At 44.1% G+C, this 14338-nt stretch overlaps 1 protein-coding gene across 6 annotated transcripts in view; it reads right to left on the reverse strand.

Annotated features, from left to right (window-relative positions):
- BAZ1A (bromodomain adjacent to zinc finger domain 1A) overlaps positions 1–14338 on the reverse strand; it is a 97840-nt gene that overhangs the window by 72728 nt on the left and 10774 nt on the right. For all 6 annotated transcript variants that reach the window (XM_078392333.1, XM_078392327.1, XM_078392322.1 and 3 more), the window contains exon 3: positions 1477–1755. In XM_078392333.1, the coding sequence (XP_078248459.1) occupies positions 1477–1755 (279 nt within the window). The remainder of the gene's footprint in view (positions 1–1476; positions 1756–14338) is intronic.

Here is a 14338-nt window from a genome sequence, read left to right on the forward strand (position 1 = left end):
GAAAATCACTATTGGTGGTCCTGCCACTGGATTGGGACAATAAGCAGCAACTGAGTGGAGTTTTTCTGATATTAAAGGCTTCTCCTCACTTCTGTCCATGGTGCATAAGGGATCTCTATGGAGTCTTGGAATCTAAAGGAGGGAGGAATAAGAAGACATCAACTGGTTTCTGCAGCATAAATTTGTGCCAACAGGATTTCAGCCTGTATGTCTATTTATGTAGCTTAGTATTGCATTCATTTGTTTTTTGGCACTGCATGACATCGCTAAGTCACATTTAACTTGTAGTAAACCAAGACCTTTAAATACCTTTCATGCACACTACTGTGCCAAACTATTATCCTTCCTGTGTTTGCACATCTGATTTTTCTACTTAAATGCAGACTTTTACATTTTTCTTGTCAAAACTGATTTTCTTTGTTTGGGCCAAGCTCTCCAATCTGTTAAGACCATTTTGAATCCTGATTTTGTCTTCTGACGTATTAATGATCCTTTCCAGTTTGTTGTCATCTGAAAACTTAATGAGCAGCCTTCTCCATTCCCTTGTCCAAATCATTTAGAAAGATTTTGAACAATGCTGCAATTCTGTTAGTCATGCCCAGTTTGGTGTCACCTGTAGGTCTGATAAGTGTTCCATCCACACACTCATCCAAGCCTTTAAAACATTGTTGAACACAAATTTATTTATTTATTTATTTATTTATTCCATTTATACCCCGCCTATCTGGTCATTGCGACCACTCATGAGACAGAATTCTGTGGCACACTACTTCTCTCCAGTATGATGAGGAACAGTTTAGAAAACTTCTGTTACCCAGCTACAAATCCACCTAAGTGTATATTTGTCTAGCCCATATTTTCCCAGCATGGCCACAAGAACACTGGGACAAATCTTGTCAAAAGCCTTGCTGAAATTTACCAAGCATATAACTTCATTAAAAAATACTAGTCCCCTTGACTTGTTTCTGAGAAGTCCATGCCTGATCTCAATAATCACAATATGCTTTTCCTAACAGTAAGACCAACTAGTAACAATCTGGTTTAGAACCTTTCTCAGTATTGATATCAAACTGATTGGTTAGTACAGATGCTCTTGTATAGATGCTCTTGTATAGATCCTCTTTCTTCCCTTTTCTAAAAACAGGGATTACATTTGCCTGCCTCCAGTCTTCAGAAACCTCGCCTGTCTGCCAAGAATTCTCGAAGTTTACAGACTGTCTTTGAGATTACATGCACAAATTCTTCTAGTATCCTTGGATGCAGCTTATCTGGCCCTGAAAAGTTTAATTCATTGAAAAGAACTACAGGAGATGTTTCCATGCCACCTCTCTTCGTTTCATTACCAGCAGCCCTCACCCCTTTTTCTATTTGTATTAGGCTGATTTTCCTAATAGTTGTTAAATTAGGAACACAACATCTGCACTGAGGCCCCTATTTTTTAAAATGGGAAAAATACGGAAACATATCAATGCTTACCTTTCACCATTATTTCTAAGTACTTCAACAATTTCACCAACAAAATAACGGTCCTTAACATAAGCAAAGACGTCATCACAAACTTCATGAAGTCGTGAGCGCTGTGTGCGGGTAACTAAGTATAGGACTGGAACAATAAGTGGCTCTGGAAAGTTTTGGAGATTTTGTCTGGCTTTCTTTTCTGATTCTAGTGCTTCTTGATAGGTGAGTCCAGGTTTACCTGTGACAGCACAGCTCCAGACAAGGCTATTACACAGAATGGTCCGTTCAAAGAAGTCACTGCAATGAAGAAAGTTAAAATAACTAACATTATCACCTGGAGTCACTATACTGATAAAACTAAGAACTAGCTATTTTTGAGTTTCAGTTCCAGTTAAGGAGTGTATTCTAACTGATAATAAAATTCAGATTATAATAAAAACTACAAATCCCCAAAAATAAATTTATCTGAATGTTCTACATTCTACATATCTTTTCACTAATCACAATTCACAAATTAGTATTTACAAAAAAAATGACAACAGTTCATTTTTCCAAACTGAGTATAAAGCTAGATTTGACTGCAATTAAATGCAGAAAAAGAATGATAGAAATGAGCAAAATTGTGACAGGAAATGCTACAAAGATTGAAGCTTTTTACCTTGGGGGAAAAAGTAAGTAAGAAGAACTTATTAGAAGTTTATACAATTACACAGGGTGTGGAGAAATTGTAGAAAGCGATTTACTCTCTCACATCATTTGAGAATTCAGAGTTACACAAATGCTGTCCAGAATTGCTGTTGTTATGTGCAATAAAGTTGCCAAAAGGTCCTACTCTCAATTGCCCTTCTCAGTTCTTGTAAACTCAAGCCTGTAATTCCTTTAAGGAGTCAGTCCATCTCATATTTGGTCTTCCTTTTTTCCAGCACTCTTGTCTTTTCCACAGGATCCTGTCTTCTCACAATGTGTCTAGAAAGTCATTTATTTATTCATTCAAACCGTTTATAAGCCAGCCCTTCATTCTTATGGACTTCAGAATCATGAACAGTAATTACAAAACAAATGCACAGTATATACCCCAAGAGTCAGTGTGGAGTAGTGGATAGAGTGACAGGATAGGCGTCAGGAGATTTGGGTTCAAATTCCTGCTTGGGTGTGGAAATCACTGGTAGGTGTATCCAGTAAAACCATGTAAGTGTCTCACATAGCTTGAAAACCTTGTCAGGGTCACTGTAAGTCACATACAACTTGACAGCACATAACAACATACAACCAACATATATGGTAATATCAACTTCAATATGAACTGAAGCTTCTACCATACAGCCTACCACAGAGCAGCTTTCCTAGCTGTAGATACCAGATGGGTCTGCCTATACATCAAATGTGCCTTTATATACCAGCATATTAGTAAGAAAGATTTCAAAAGTGTATTATTTGTTATTTTAAAATTTGTATTACCCTGCCCGACTTTACGAAACAATAATTATATGTATCTATTTTATAATGATTTGGTTTTACTGTCCGTTCAATGGATTTAAATGGGGAAAACAAAAAATCACCAAAAATTAACGAAGACTCAGAACAAAACCAAATTAAGTTTGCACATGTTTCACAAGGTGCACTACCGAATCCAAGCATTTAAAACAGGTTTCAAACATTTTAAGACACTTAAAAATGAGCGAAAACAGACATCGGAAAGCCATTCAAAAGCACTGAAGCCGGCTTCAGTGCTTTTGAATGGCTTTCCCTTGGGGGAAACATTGTTTCACTTAGCGATGTTTCCTATGGGGATTTTTGCTTAAGGACGGCAATCCGTTCCCATTGGAACAGATTAACCAGTTTTCAATGCATTCCTATGGGAAATGGTGTTTCACTTAACGATGTTTTCCCATAGCGATGTTTTTTGGAACCAATTAACATCGTTAAGCGAGGCACCACTGTATTTTAAGGAATGAATCAATTTCTGAAATTAACACAATGACCAATATATAACAGTAACCAATATTTCAAGGGCACTGGTGCATTCAAACAAACATTTTAACAGCAACTCCATCAACCATATAAATTTAAGCGTTTCCTGTATATATTATCATGATGTAATAATAATGCTTTCTAATTTGGAAAATAGCTATGTTTTAAAACAGATATTGATGTTTTTAAATCCACCTCTACAGATGACAAACTGAGTTCCTGGTATCAGTTTTATAGAATGAAGTTCATAACCTGAAAACTGACATTATCTTTCACATCATTCTTCAGACTACTCTTTGGGATTTACCTATTTTAACAAGTAGATCTTGGAGATCCAGTTAATTAGGATTGCAATACTGAATGCTGAGTGAGGAAATGTGGGCTAAGACAGAGATGAGGCAGCTATTTTCTTAAAAAGCAGGAGAGAACTGGGATTTCTATCAATTTTATATTAATTTTTCAACATTCCTTTTTCCAAACATATTGACAGCTAGAACAATATAGAAACCTATGGAAATAGGTTTAGAAACCTCTTCCAAAAGTTGAAACTGAAAGAACCAGACAACAAAATTGGAGGTAGAATGGGAACATGGTGGAACAGGAACAGATACAATATGTTAGACAAATTCTACGTACCAACTCAATATATTGGTGAAGATAAAACATAACTGGTGTCAAAATGTGAAATTCTGTGTGTAGATGGTTACAATAATTAAGAGCAGTATAGAAAATGCAATCCTGAAAATTTACCTTGTACTTTAAAAATAAGGTTTGAACAGCAGTTTACTAAAAGTCACTGCAAGAAAGTAGCCAACTCTCCAGCCTAGCAAGGTCACTGTACATAAACATTGCATAGTAAAAGGAATTACATTCGTGGCTGACAGTCATGCCGTGAGAGAGAACTGAAAGAGTATTAAAATAAGCAGAACGTATTTATGTTGCAATGTGTTAATATAATCGGAGATGACATTTGCAGGTCCTATACCTTGCACGCTCTGTAGCTACAGTGCTCTGATTTTACAGTACTTTAGTGTATCAGATCCTTTACATTACAGGCCTTTATTCCTTCAGACTTTGTAAATTTTAGTCATAATAAGGAAATTTTTCATCTGAATAGCAGTTGGACAGATTTTGATTCTGGTAGAAATACAACATGGATTCCTAATAACAAAATTTTCATTGGTACATCAAACACCTAGAACTTGCAGGCCCTGGAAAACAGATTTTTTACATACTGAGAGGAGGTATAGACATCGGAGAGATATTTAAATATACTGTATGGAGGTACCCACACAGCAAGATTCAACTCATCAATACGAGACAGCAATGAACTCCATGCTACATTACACACACTGGATATGAGTGCCGTCCCCAAATAGAGCCTCCAGAGAGGTGCAGACCACTCCACCACCAACACCCCCCAAGAGAGTACACCAGGGAACTGACACCCGAGAGCTGGAGACAAGTCCGCGGGGTCTGACTATAGCCATCCAAACCGAAGGAAAATTGGCGGGAAGAGAAGAAAGGATGAGGGGTCCATGGCTGGGGCGGAAATGGGGGTTATAAATAGGGAGGATGACAACATCCTGGGTGGCTGGGAACTCATTTGGGTGGAAGACCCTTGGACTGGGAAATGGGAAAGGGTGAAAGTTCCCAGAGAAGAAGCCGACTCCCGACTCCCGCCGGAGGAAAGGGCTACCCCAACGACCCTCATACTGGGGTGAGTCAGAGGCGAGGGAGTGGAGAAGATGACTGAGGGAGGAGAAGGAAGCAGTGGCGTGAGAGGCACAAGAGCGACAGGCACGGCGAGCCGAGGAGGCGAGGAGGATGATGTACCTCCAGAACCGTGGGGACAACTTGCGGTTGAGGGAGACCCGTTATGGTGAGAGGATGACGATGACGACACCTCCCCCTTATTGAGGGAAGAAGATGCTGAACCAGATGTGCTTGATTATGACCTATTTATGGCGGGACCTTGGGACGTTAAATCTTTGAACCCATTTGACTCAGAACTTTGATTACCCTTGCAAGCCTGGTTGGCTTCGCAGGATAAGCTAAAACATGACTCGTTTAAAGATGTTTTGCCTCAACAGAAAGGAATAAACACAAGTTTGGACTTTGGTTCAAAATAGACTCCTGGTTTATTTGAAATTAGGGGAGGGAGAAATATCGAACCTTCACACACTGATACTGGGTACCAGACATCAAAGAGTACCAGTCATGTAGCAGGAAAGCAGCACAATTCATTTCCAACAGACAGTAACACAATCATCATGCATTTCCCTGATTTGGCTGGTTGAACATTTAGAATAATTTTGTGTGTCCTTCTTAGTATGTTTAGAAGCCAGGACAGTCAATTTCTTTAATATATTGTTTCTTTTTAAAAATCTGATGTTTAGAGATATATTCTTTGCCTTTTTTTAAAAATGTGCTTTTACAAACTCTTGGATTTTTAGAATGTACTTTTTATGCTGCAGTATTTTGGATTGAATTCTGACTTAAGTATTTGCCTGCAACTTAAGTTTAGTTTTCATATTTTTTAACCATTTGTGCCTACAGTTTTTCCGTAGCTGTAAGACATTTTGATGTCTTCAGTATTTTGGATTTTAATTCATTCATATGGTATACAGAGAAGCAATCTAGACAAATAAATCTGGTAGAATTAGACCTGAAATCATTGTAACAGTGAAAAGACAGCTAAAACTGTGCTCACCACCTGGGGTTCAATCTCAGGTAGCTGGCTCAAGGTTGACTCAGCCTTCTATCCTTCCAAGGTCGATAAAATGAGTACAGTGGTGCCTCGCATAGCGATCGCTCCACATAGCGAAGAAATCGCTTTGCGACGCTGTTTTTGCAATCGCAAAAGTGATCGCTTTGCGATGGCCCCTATGGGGAAAATTCGCTTTGCAATGATCGCAGGGAAGCGATCATCACAAAGCCCCCATTTTCGGCCAGCTGATCGGCGGGGCTTTGCGATGATCGCGGGGAAGCGATCATCGCAAAGCCCCCATTTTCGGCCAGCTGATTGGTGGGGCTTTGCAATGATCGCTTCCCCGCAATCATTGCAAAGCCCCCATTTTCGCACAGCTGATCGGCGGTTCCAAAATGGTCGCCCGATGTTTTGTCTTGCTTTAGAGGCACCGAAAATGGCCGCCACAATGGAGGATTTTCGCTTAAGGTGAGTTTTGGAGCCCATAGGAACGCATTGAAGGGGTTTCAATGCGTTTCTATGGGCTTTTTAAAATCGCTTAGCGATGAAATTGCTTAGCAGCGATTTTTGCTGCACGGATTAACGTCGCTAAGTGAGGCACCACTGTACCCAATTCGCTGAGGGCGCAATGTGTAGCCTGCATAATTAACCTGTAAACCACCCAGAGCGTGCTTGAAGCGCTATGGGGTGGTATATAAGCAGCACACTTTGCTTTTTTTTTTTTTTTTTTTTTGCTTTTTAACTCTTTTTTGGTATAAACGCCAGTTATGAAGAACACAAGCTTCTCATTTTTCCCTACACATCTATAAAGTTCTGTAGGGCTCTCAGGGAAATGTTCAGGCATCAGACTCTCTGACCTGACACTGGGAAAAGCTTTCCTCAAGTTCACACCAAACTTGGTTTATTTTCTGTGGTGGCACAACACAATGGGCAAAATCCTGTAGGTGTAGTTATGCTGGTGTAAACTGGATCTGGGTCCTGGAAATAATTAACTTAAATCTTCCTAACTGCTCCCCCATATTTCAGGCTCCAAGGCTTCCTAGGGCTTCCTTTTCTCCTTGCAAAACCTTAGAATGGAGGAGGGAGGCTTGAATTGGCAAAAATTGCCACCAGATTGCCATTGCTGGGATCAGGACTGGCACTGGTGATCTCACAATTTTTTTAAGCCTTAGACTCCCTGCCCCATCACAAGGCTCTCAAAGGATTCCCTAGGGCAAAAGTGAAGCATAAGGAGCCTTGGAACCTGAAATGGGGGGAAAGGGGAGAGGAAGTTTCCAATTAATTTAAGATAATTATTTCTGGTGCCTAGATGCAGTTTATGCTGGTATAACTGTACCACCAAGATTTTCAATATGCCGATGACACCCAGGTCTACATCTCCTTTTCACCAACTGCAGGTGATGCTGTCCTTTCCCTTCAGCGCTGCCTGGGGGCCATACTGCAATGGATGCAGGAGAACGGGCTGAGGCTGAACCCGGACAAGACGGAAGTTCTGAGGGTGGGTGCCCCCGTGGTAGGTGGCTTGGGGGACTCTCTCACGTCTGGGGGGGCCACCTTGGCCGCAAAGAGTGGGGTCCGCAGCCTGGGCATATATTTGGACCCGACGCTCACCATGGAAACGCAGGTGGCATCGGTAGTCTGCACCGCATTCTTCCATCTTTGGCGGATTGCCCGGCTGCGACCCTATCTTGACACGGGGGCGCTCACTACCTTGGTGCATGCACTCGTAATCTCAAGATTAGATCACTGTAACGCGCTCTACGTGGGCTGCCTTTGAGGCTGACACAGAAACTTCAGGTGGTGCAGAATGCGGCGGCCAGGCTCCTTACAGGAGTGAGGAAATACCAACATATCTCTCCAACGCTGGCCGCATTGCATTGGCTGCCCATCTGTTTCCGTGTCAACTTCAAAGTTTGAATGCTTACTTATAAGGCCCTAAACGGTTTAGGACCTCGATATTTGGCGGAACGCCTCCTCCCACCAAGGTCTACCCGGATCACCCGCACGAGTCAGGAGGTGAGGCTGAGGAGCCTGATGCCGAGAGAGGCCCGGAAGGAGAAAACACAAAACCGAGCCTTCTCGGCGGTGGCTCCTCGCCTCTGGAACAATCTCCCTCCGGAGATTCGCGCGGCCCCCACGCTGGGCACCTTTAAAATCCAACTAAAAACATGGTTATTTATCCAGGCCTTCCCTCCAGCCAATTCTTGATTTCTCTCTTACTTTTCCTTCTTTATTTTACTGCTGTTGCTGTTTGATTATAATGTATTTGTCTATGTTTTTATTATCTGATTTTATATTGGAAGCCGCCTAGAGTGGTCCGGTGGGCCAGATAGGCGGGGTATAAATAAATAAATAAATAAATAAATAAATAAATAAATAAATAAATAAATAAATAAATAAATAAATAAATAAATAAATAAATAAATTTTGGCCAGTCTCTGGTTTTCATAATTGTACTAAGGGCCCTTAGAGTCATTTTTTTACATTGACAATCTAATTAAGAATAAAATTATATGACTTAGACCAAATACTTTTTATAGATGATCTGATTATGGAATTTAGTTTGACTGGACTTCAGAGTTTGATCACATAATTATGCATTACAAAAGCCTCCAACAGGACTCTAAGTAGGACCCTAAATTAAGTGGAGATTTTTGAAGCATGGGACCTCACAAGATGGCTTCATTCAAGCTGTCCCAAAGGTACTGATTTTCTCACATTCGAATCTATAACACCCTCCTTCATTAATTTAATTTATTTGTATCCTGCTTTTGTGTTAAAAGGAAATGACGAAGACATTTACAACATAATGAAAAGCATTAAAACATTAAGAGCCATCAATTTTAAAACTCAAAAAACTCAAAATAGAGAGAACAAATAATATTTTCAAAGATTAATAATCAACTCCTAAAGTGATCAAATGCCTCTCAGAAGTGAAAAGTCAAAGCAAGCTGTAAAGAACAGCAGGTTGTTAGTGTGTTGTCTCCTCCCATTGAAAGAAGCACCAATGAGAGAGAAGGAAAAGAAGGGATGCCAGGGGAGATTAAAAGGCAAGAAGGGGTTAAAACTGAAGTATGTCTATCCGAAGAAGGAAAGGATAAAGGGGAGGAGCAATGGTTGGATGTGTGGGAGGAGAGATAAAAGGCGAGGAGAGCGCGCGGGAATTGCAAGTAGTAACGGGCAAGAAGGAAAAAGAAAGAGGAGGTAAAAGCGAGAGGAAAGAAAAGCTTGACTGATGATTTCCCGAATTTGAGAGTGGGAGGACTGTTGCCAGATCCCACGGTGAAACCAGAAGGAGTGGTGGTCCAAGAAACGTCAGAATGGACCGTGGTGGTCTTCCCCCAAGGACGTGGTCACTGGAAGAAGGTGGTATGCCCAGACTCGACTTTCAACAAACCACCACTCGAGGGGGATTAGGCTCGCCACCCCTGTTGCGGGACAATTTCTATGGTAAGGAGTGCCCCCTACGGAAGCCCACCGACAAAGAACGTTTTGGGCTGGCTCCCCCGTTTTGAAGCAGAATTATGTTGTTAATGAAAATGGACAAACAGATAAGAAGTTCAGTGAGTGGGAGATGTTGATGCCCACAGAAGTTGTGGTTGATACCCCAATGTTAAACTTTAATAAAAACAGTTCCTTTTCTCAAGCTCAAACTACTCCGTTTCCTGCTTATATTGGTCAACCGCCTAACACTCTTCACGAACATTTTGACACAAGCCTTCCTAGGAAGGGAGTTCCAAAGATTATGCATGGCAATTGAGGCTTTCTCTGCATTTCAAACACATAAAATCCACAGTGAAACTACAAGCTCCTTTCAATACATGGTACACAGCTGTATTTTTTTCCATGTTCATACACAAATATAGGGGACCTAACAGAGATTGGGGAGGTAGTTACAAATCCTATTGTTCCTGCCAACTACACCAAGTCTACTGAATCAATGGAGGTGTGCTCCTGCCAAGGTCCCATTAATTCAATGGGCCAACTCTAAGAAATAATAGATTTAGACCTGTCCCTTCTGTTCTGATCTGAATTCATATAAGGAATCTACACCAGCAGTTTGCATTAGGAAAAAAATCTCCACAAGGATAAGAACATTACATAAACTGTGTGAATTACCCAGCCAAATTTCCCCTTCCAGTGCTGAACCAAGAGAAAATCATCCAGAGCCATCAGGTGGCTGGAGTTAGCATTCTAAATAATATGTCCCACTAACTCCGTGCAAATGCAATCAGAAGCCAATGATTTGTCAATGACAAAGATTCATTAAAAATTCAGTCACACTGTCATCCCTTTCAGAAGATAAAAACGAAGTCTTGTGCACCCTGCCAAATGAATGGGATAGGGTAGTGGTTCTCAGCCTTGGGTAACCCAGGTCTTCTTGGACTGCAACTCCCAGAAATCCCAGCCAGAAGACCTGGTGGTGAAGGCTTCTGGGACATGCAGCCTCCAAGGTTGGGAACCACTGGGATAGGGAAAAGAAACACGACAGCTGGTAGCCACTGAAGCAATGAAATCCTGAATCATGGGAAGATCTTATTAATGATGTTGAAGTTCCCAAAAAGAAAGGTTACTTACCTGTAACGATGGTTCTTCAAGTGGTCATTCTGTGAATTCACACAAAGGGTTAATACCAGCGCCAGCGTTGGGCCTCTCGGAACGTTTTCTAGCTGCAAGAGAAAAGTAACAATGTTTAGGACTACCCCTACTGCGCACGCCCAGCCTAACCGTCCCTCAGTTCCATTTGTCCGCCATAGGCCCTCGAGTCATAGAGATGCCAGTGACAGACAGACAGAGGGGAGGCCGGGCGGGATTGTGTGAATTCACAGAATGACCACTTGAAGAACCATCGTTACAGGTAAGTAACCTTTCTTTCTTCATCGTGGTCTTCTGTGAATGCACACAAAGGGTGATTAGCACGCTTACTAACCGGATGGTGGGCTGTCACTGAAGAGCCGATGCTAGCACTGCCCTCCCGAATTTGGTCTCCTCTTTTGCCCTCACGTCCAATCTGTAGTGGGTTATGAAGGTAGAGGCATTGGACCAGGTAGCGGACCGGCAGATGTCGGGCAGGTCGACGCCACGAAGTAAGGCAGTGGATGAGGCAACAGCCCGGGTGGAATGGGCTTTAAGTCCCTGTGGAGGATCTCTGTGGTTGAGCTCGTAGGCAAGGGCGATGGTAGATACGAGCCACCGAGAGAGCGTGGACGGCGAGGCCGGGCAGCCCTTCTTTGGGCCAAAGTAGCAAAGAAAGAGTCTGTTGGCCAGGCGAAAGACCTTGGTCCTGGACACGTAAAAAGCTAAGGACCGTCGAACATCAAGCATGTGGAGCATGCGTTCAACATCAGTCGTCGGAGACGGAAACAAAGTTGGGAGAATAAGTGGCTGATTGACGTGGAAGTCGGAGACCACCTTGGGAAGAAAAGATACGTCCAGGTAAAGCATAACCTTGTCTTTAAAGAACTGAAGAAAAGGTTGGTCATGACGGAGAGCTGCCAACTCGCTAGCTCGACGAGCAGAGGTGATAGCCACTAGGAATAGCGTTTTCAAAGAAAGCATCTTGAGGTCACAGGTAGCCATGGGTTCAAATGGGGGTCTGGCTAGGGCATGTAGAACCAAGTGGAGGGACCACTGGGGGAGTGGAGGACGAACGGGAGGTCGGAGGTTAGAGAGACCCCTCAAAAACATCCTGACAGTGGGATGGGAGAAAAAACGGGAAGAGGGAGAAGCTCTGGGTTGGAAGAAGACAACCGCAGCGAGGTACACCTTGATAGTAGAGATAGACAGGTGGAAATCGAACAGGTAACGGAGATACTGCAGAAGTGTAGACAGAGACACAGGGGAAGAGGTGAGATCCCTCTGCTGGGTAAATTGCAGAAAGCTTTTCCACTTGTAGGCATACAAGCGAGACGTGGAGGGCTTGATGGCGTTGGTCAAGACCTCCTGAATTTCTGGACGATCCTCCACGCCGTCAGATGGAGCGTGTCGAGGTCGGGGTGAAGGACTTCGCCTGCTTCCTGGGTCAGTAGGTCCGGCCACATCGGAAGGGTTACTGAGTCCACAGCCATGCTGACTAGAGTGGGGAACCACACTTGGCGAGGCCAAAAGGGTGCGATGAAAATGGCCGGAGTCATTGAACGTCGGAGTTTGATCAAGGATCTCTGTATCAACGGGATCGGTGGAAATATGTACAAGAGACCCTGGTTCCATGGAATCATGAATGCGTCGCCGAGCGAGTGGTGACCGAGACCTGCCCGGGACGCATACCGGGAGCATTTTGCGTTGTGAGGGGATGCGAACACGTCCAGCACTGGGGTCCCCCATTGGCGGCAAAGGTCCTGGAAGGCCAGAGGGTTCAACTCCCATTCGTGAGTCTGATAATGAAGCCTGCTGAGAGTGTCCGCAAGTGTGTTGTCCTCCGTGGCTACATGGATGGCCACTGGGTAGATATGATGACGGTAACACCATTCCCAAAGGAGGATGGAGAGATACAGGAGTGAATGAGAGCGGGTTCCTCCCTGCTTGTTGACATAGTGCATTGTGGTAGTGTTGTCCGTTACCAGCTGAACTCCGCGGCCGCGCAGGAGAGGAAGGAAGGACCTGAAGGCCTTGATAACCGCCAGCAGTTCCAGGTGATTGATGTGGAACATGGCTTCCTGTGGTGTCCAGAGGGCGTGAATGGTGCGACGCCCGCAGTGCGCCCCCCAGCCGGACGGACTGGCGTCCGTTGTAACTTGAACGGTGAGACGGAGTGGACGAAAGGGCCGGCCAACCGTGAGATGGGGTGTGTACATCCACCACTGGAGCTGTCTGGTGAGCTCCGGGGTGACCCGAAGGCGTTTCCTTTGACTGTCCATCATGGGGTCGAAAAGGGTGAGAAACCAAGATTGGAGCGACCGGAGTTTGAGGCGAGCGTGCGCTAGCGCCGGCGTTGTAGAAGACATCAGGCCGAGGAGGTGTTGGGCGTGATGGGCTGTCACCCGAGCACCGGGAAGAAATTTCCTGATGGCTCGTCGAATCTTGTGTATTCTTTCTGGGGGAAGAAAGACTCGACCCTTTACAGCGTCCAAACAGACCCCTATGTATTGAACTGTCTTGGAGGGAACGAGCTGAGACTTCTGTTTGTTGACAGTGAGACCGAGATTGGAGAGAAGGTACAGGATAAATTTTGTGTCTTTCAGGGATTGCCTTCGCGAGGTGGAGACTACGAGCCAATCGTCCAGGTAAGGGTAAACGTGAATGCCCCTGAGACGAAGGTAAGCTGCCACTGGAGCCATGACCTTGGTGAAGGTCCGGGGAGCTGTGGACAGACCGAATGGCAGGGCCTGGAATTCGTAGACCGTGTCCTGAAAGATGAACCGAAGGAACTTGCGGTGGTCGGGGTGAATAGTGACGTGAAAGTATGCGTCCTTTAGATCTATAAGGACAAACCAGTTGTTCTTTTTCAGCAAGTGCATGATGGACCCTAAGGTGAGCATCCGAAACCGTCTGGGTCGCAGGTAAGTGTTTAGGAGTCTTAGATCGAGGATGGGTCTTATGCCTCCTCCGCTTTTTGAGACGGCGAAGTAGCGGGAGTAAAACCCGCATCGTATGTCGCGAGGTGGTACTGTAGAGATGGCATCCTTTCCCAAGAGAGATGATATTTCTTCCTCTAGCGAGGAGTCGAAGGGAGAATGAGTTATGAAACCCAGCGGAGGAGATCTTATAAACTCCAGCTGGTAACCGTGCTGAATGATCTTTAGAGCCCAAGTGTCGTTTGTGATGACGGACCAGTTGTGAAGAAACGGTTGAAGACGGGTGGTAGGTGGTGAATGGGTGAAAACGGGGGGCCGAAAGTCAAAGGTACTGTTTTTGTTTCCTGCCAGGTGGCTTAAAGGGTTGGCGGCGATGGGGAGGACGAGGGCGGTATCCCTGATAACCCTGGACAGAAGAAGAGGACTGGCCAGAGCGCTGCTGAGGTAGTTGCTTGTAAGGACGGTATTGTTGGGAAGATTGGTACTGTCCATAAGATTTACGCCATTGAGGGCGTCGCTGTCTAGATTGAGTCTGAACAGAATAGGACTTAGCAGTTCTCTTAGCCTTGTGAAGGTCCTCCAAATGGGAGTCGGTCTTTTCGTTGAACAGCCCGGTAGCGTCGAAGGCGAGGCTCTCGACCTTTGACTTGACGTCCTCCATTATGTCAGCAGAACGGAGCCAGGC

This window comes from Pogona vitticeps, chromosome 1, assembly GCF_051106095.1.
Source record: "Pogona vitticeps strain Pit_001003342236 chromosome 1, PviZW2.1, whole genome shotgun sequence".
NCBI classification, from domain to species: domain Eukaryota; kingdom Metazoa; phylum Chordata; class Lepidosauria; order Squamata; family Agamidae; genus Pogona; species Pogona vitticeps.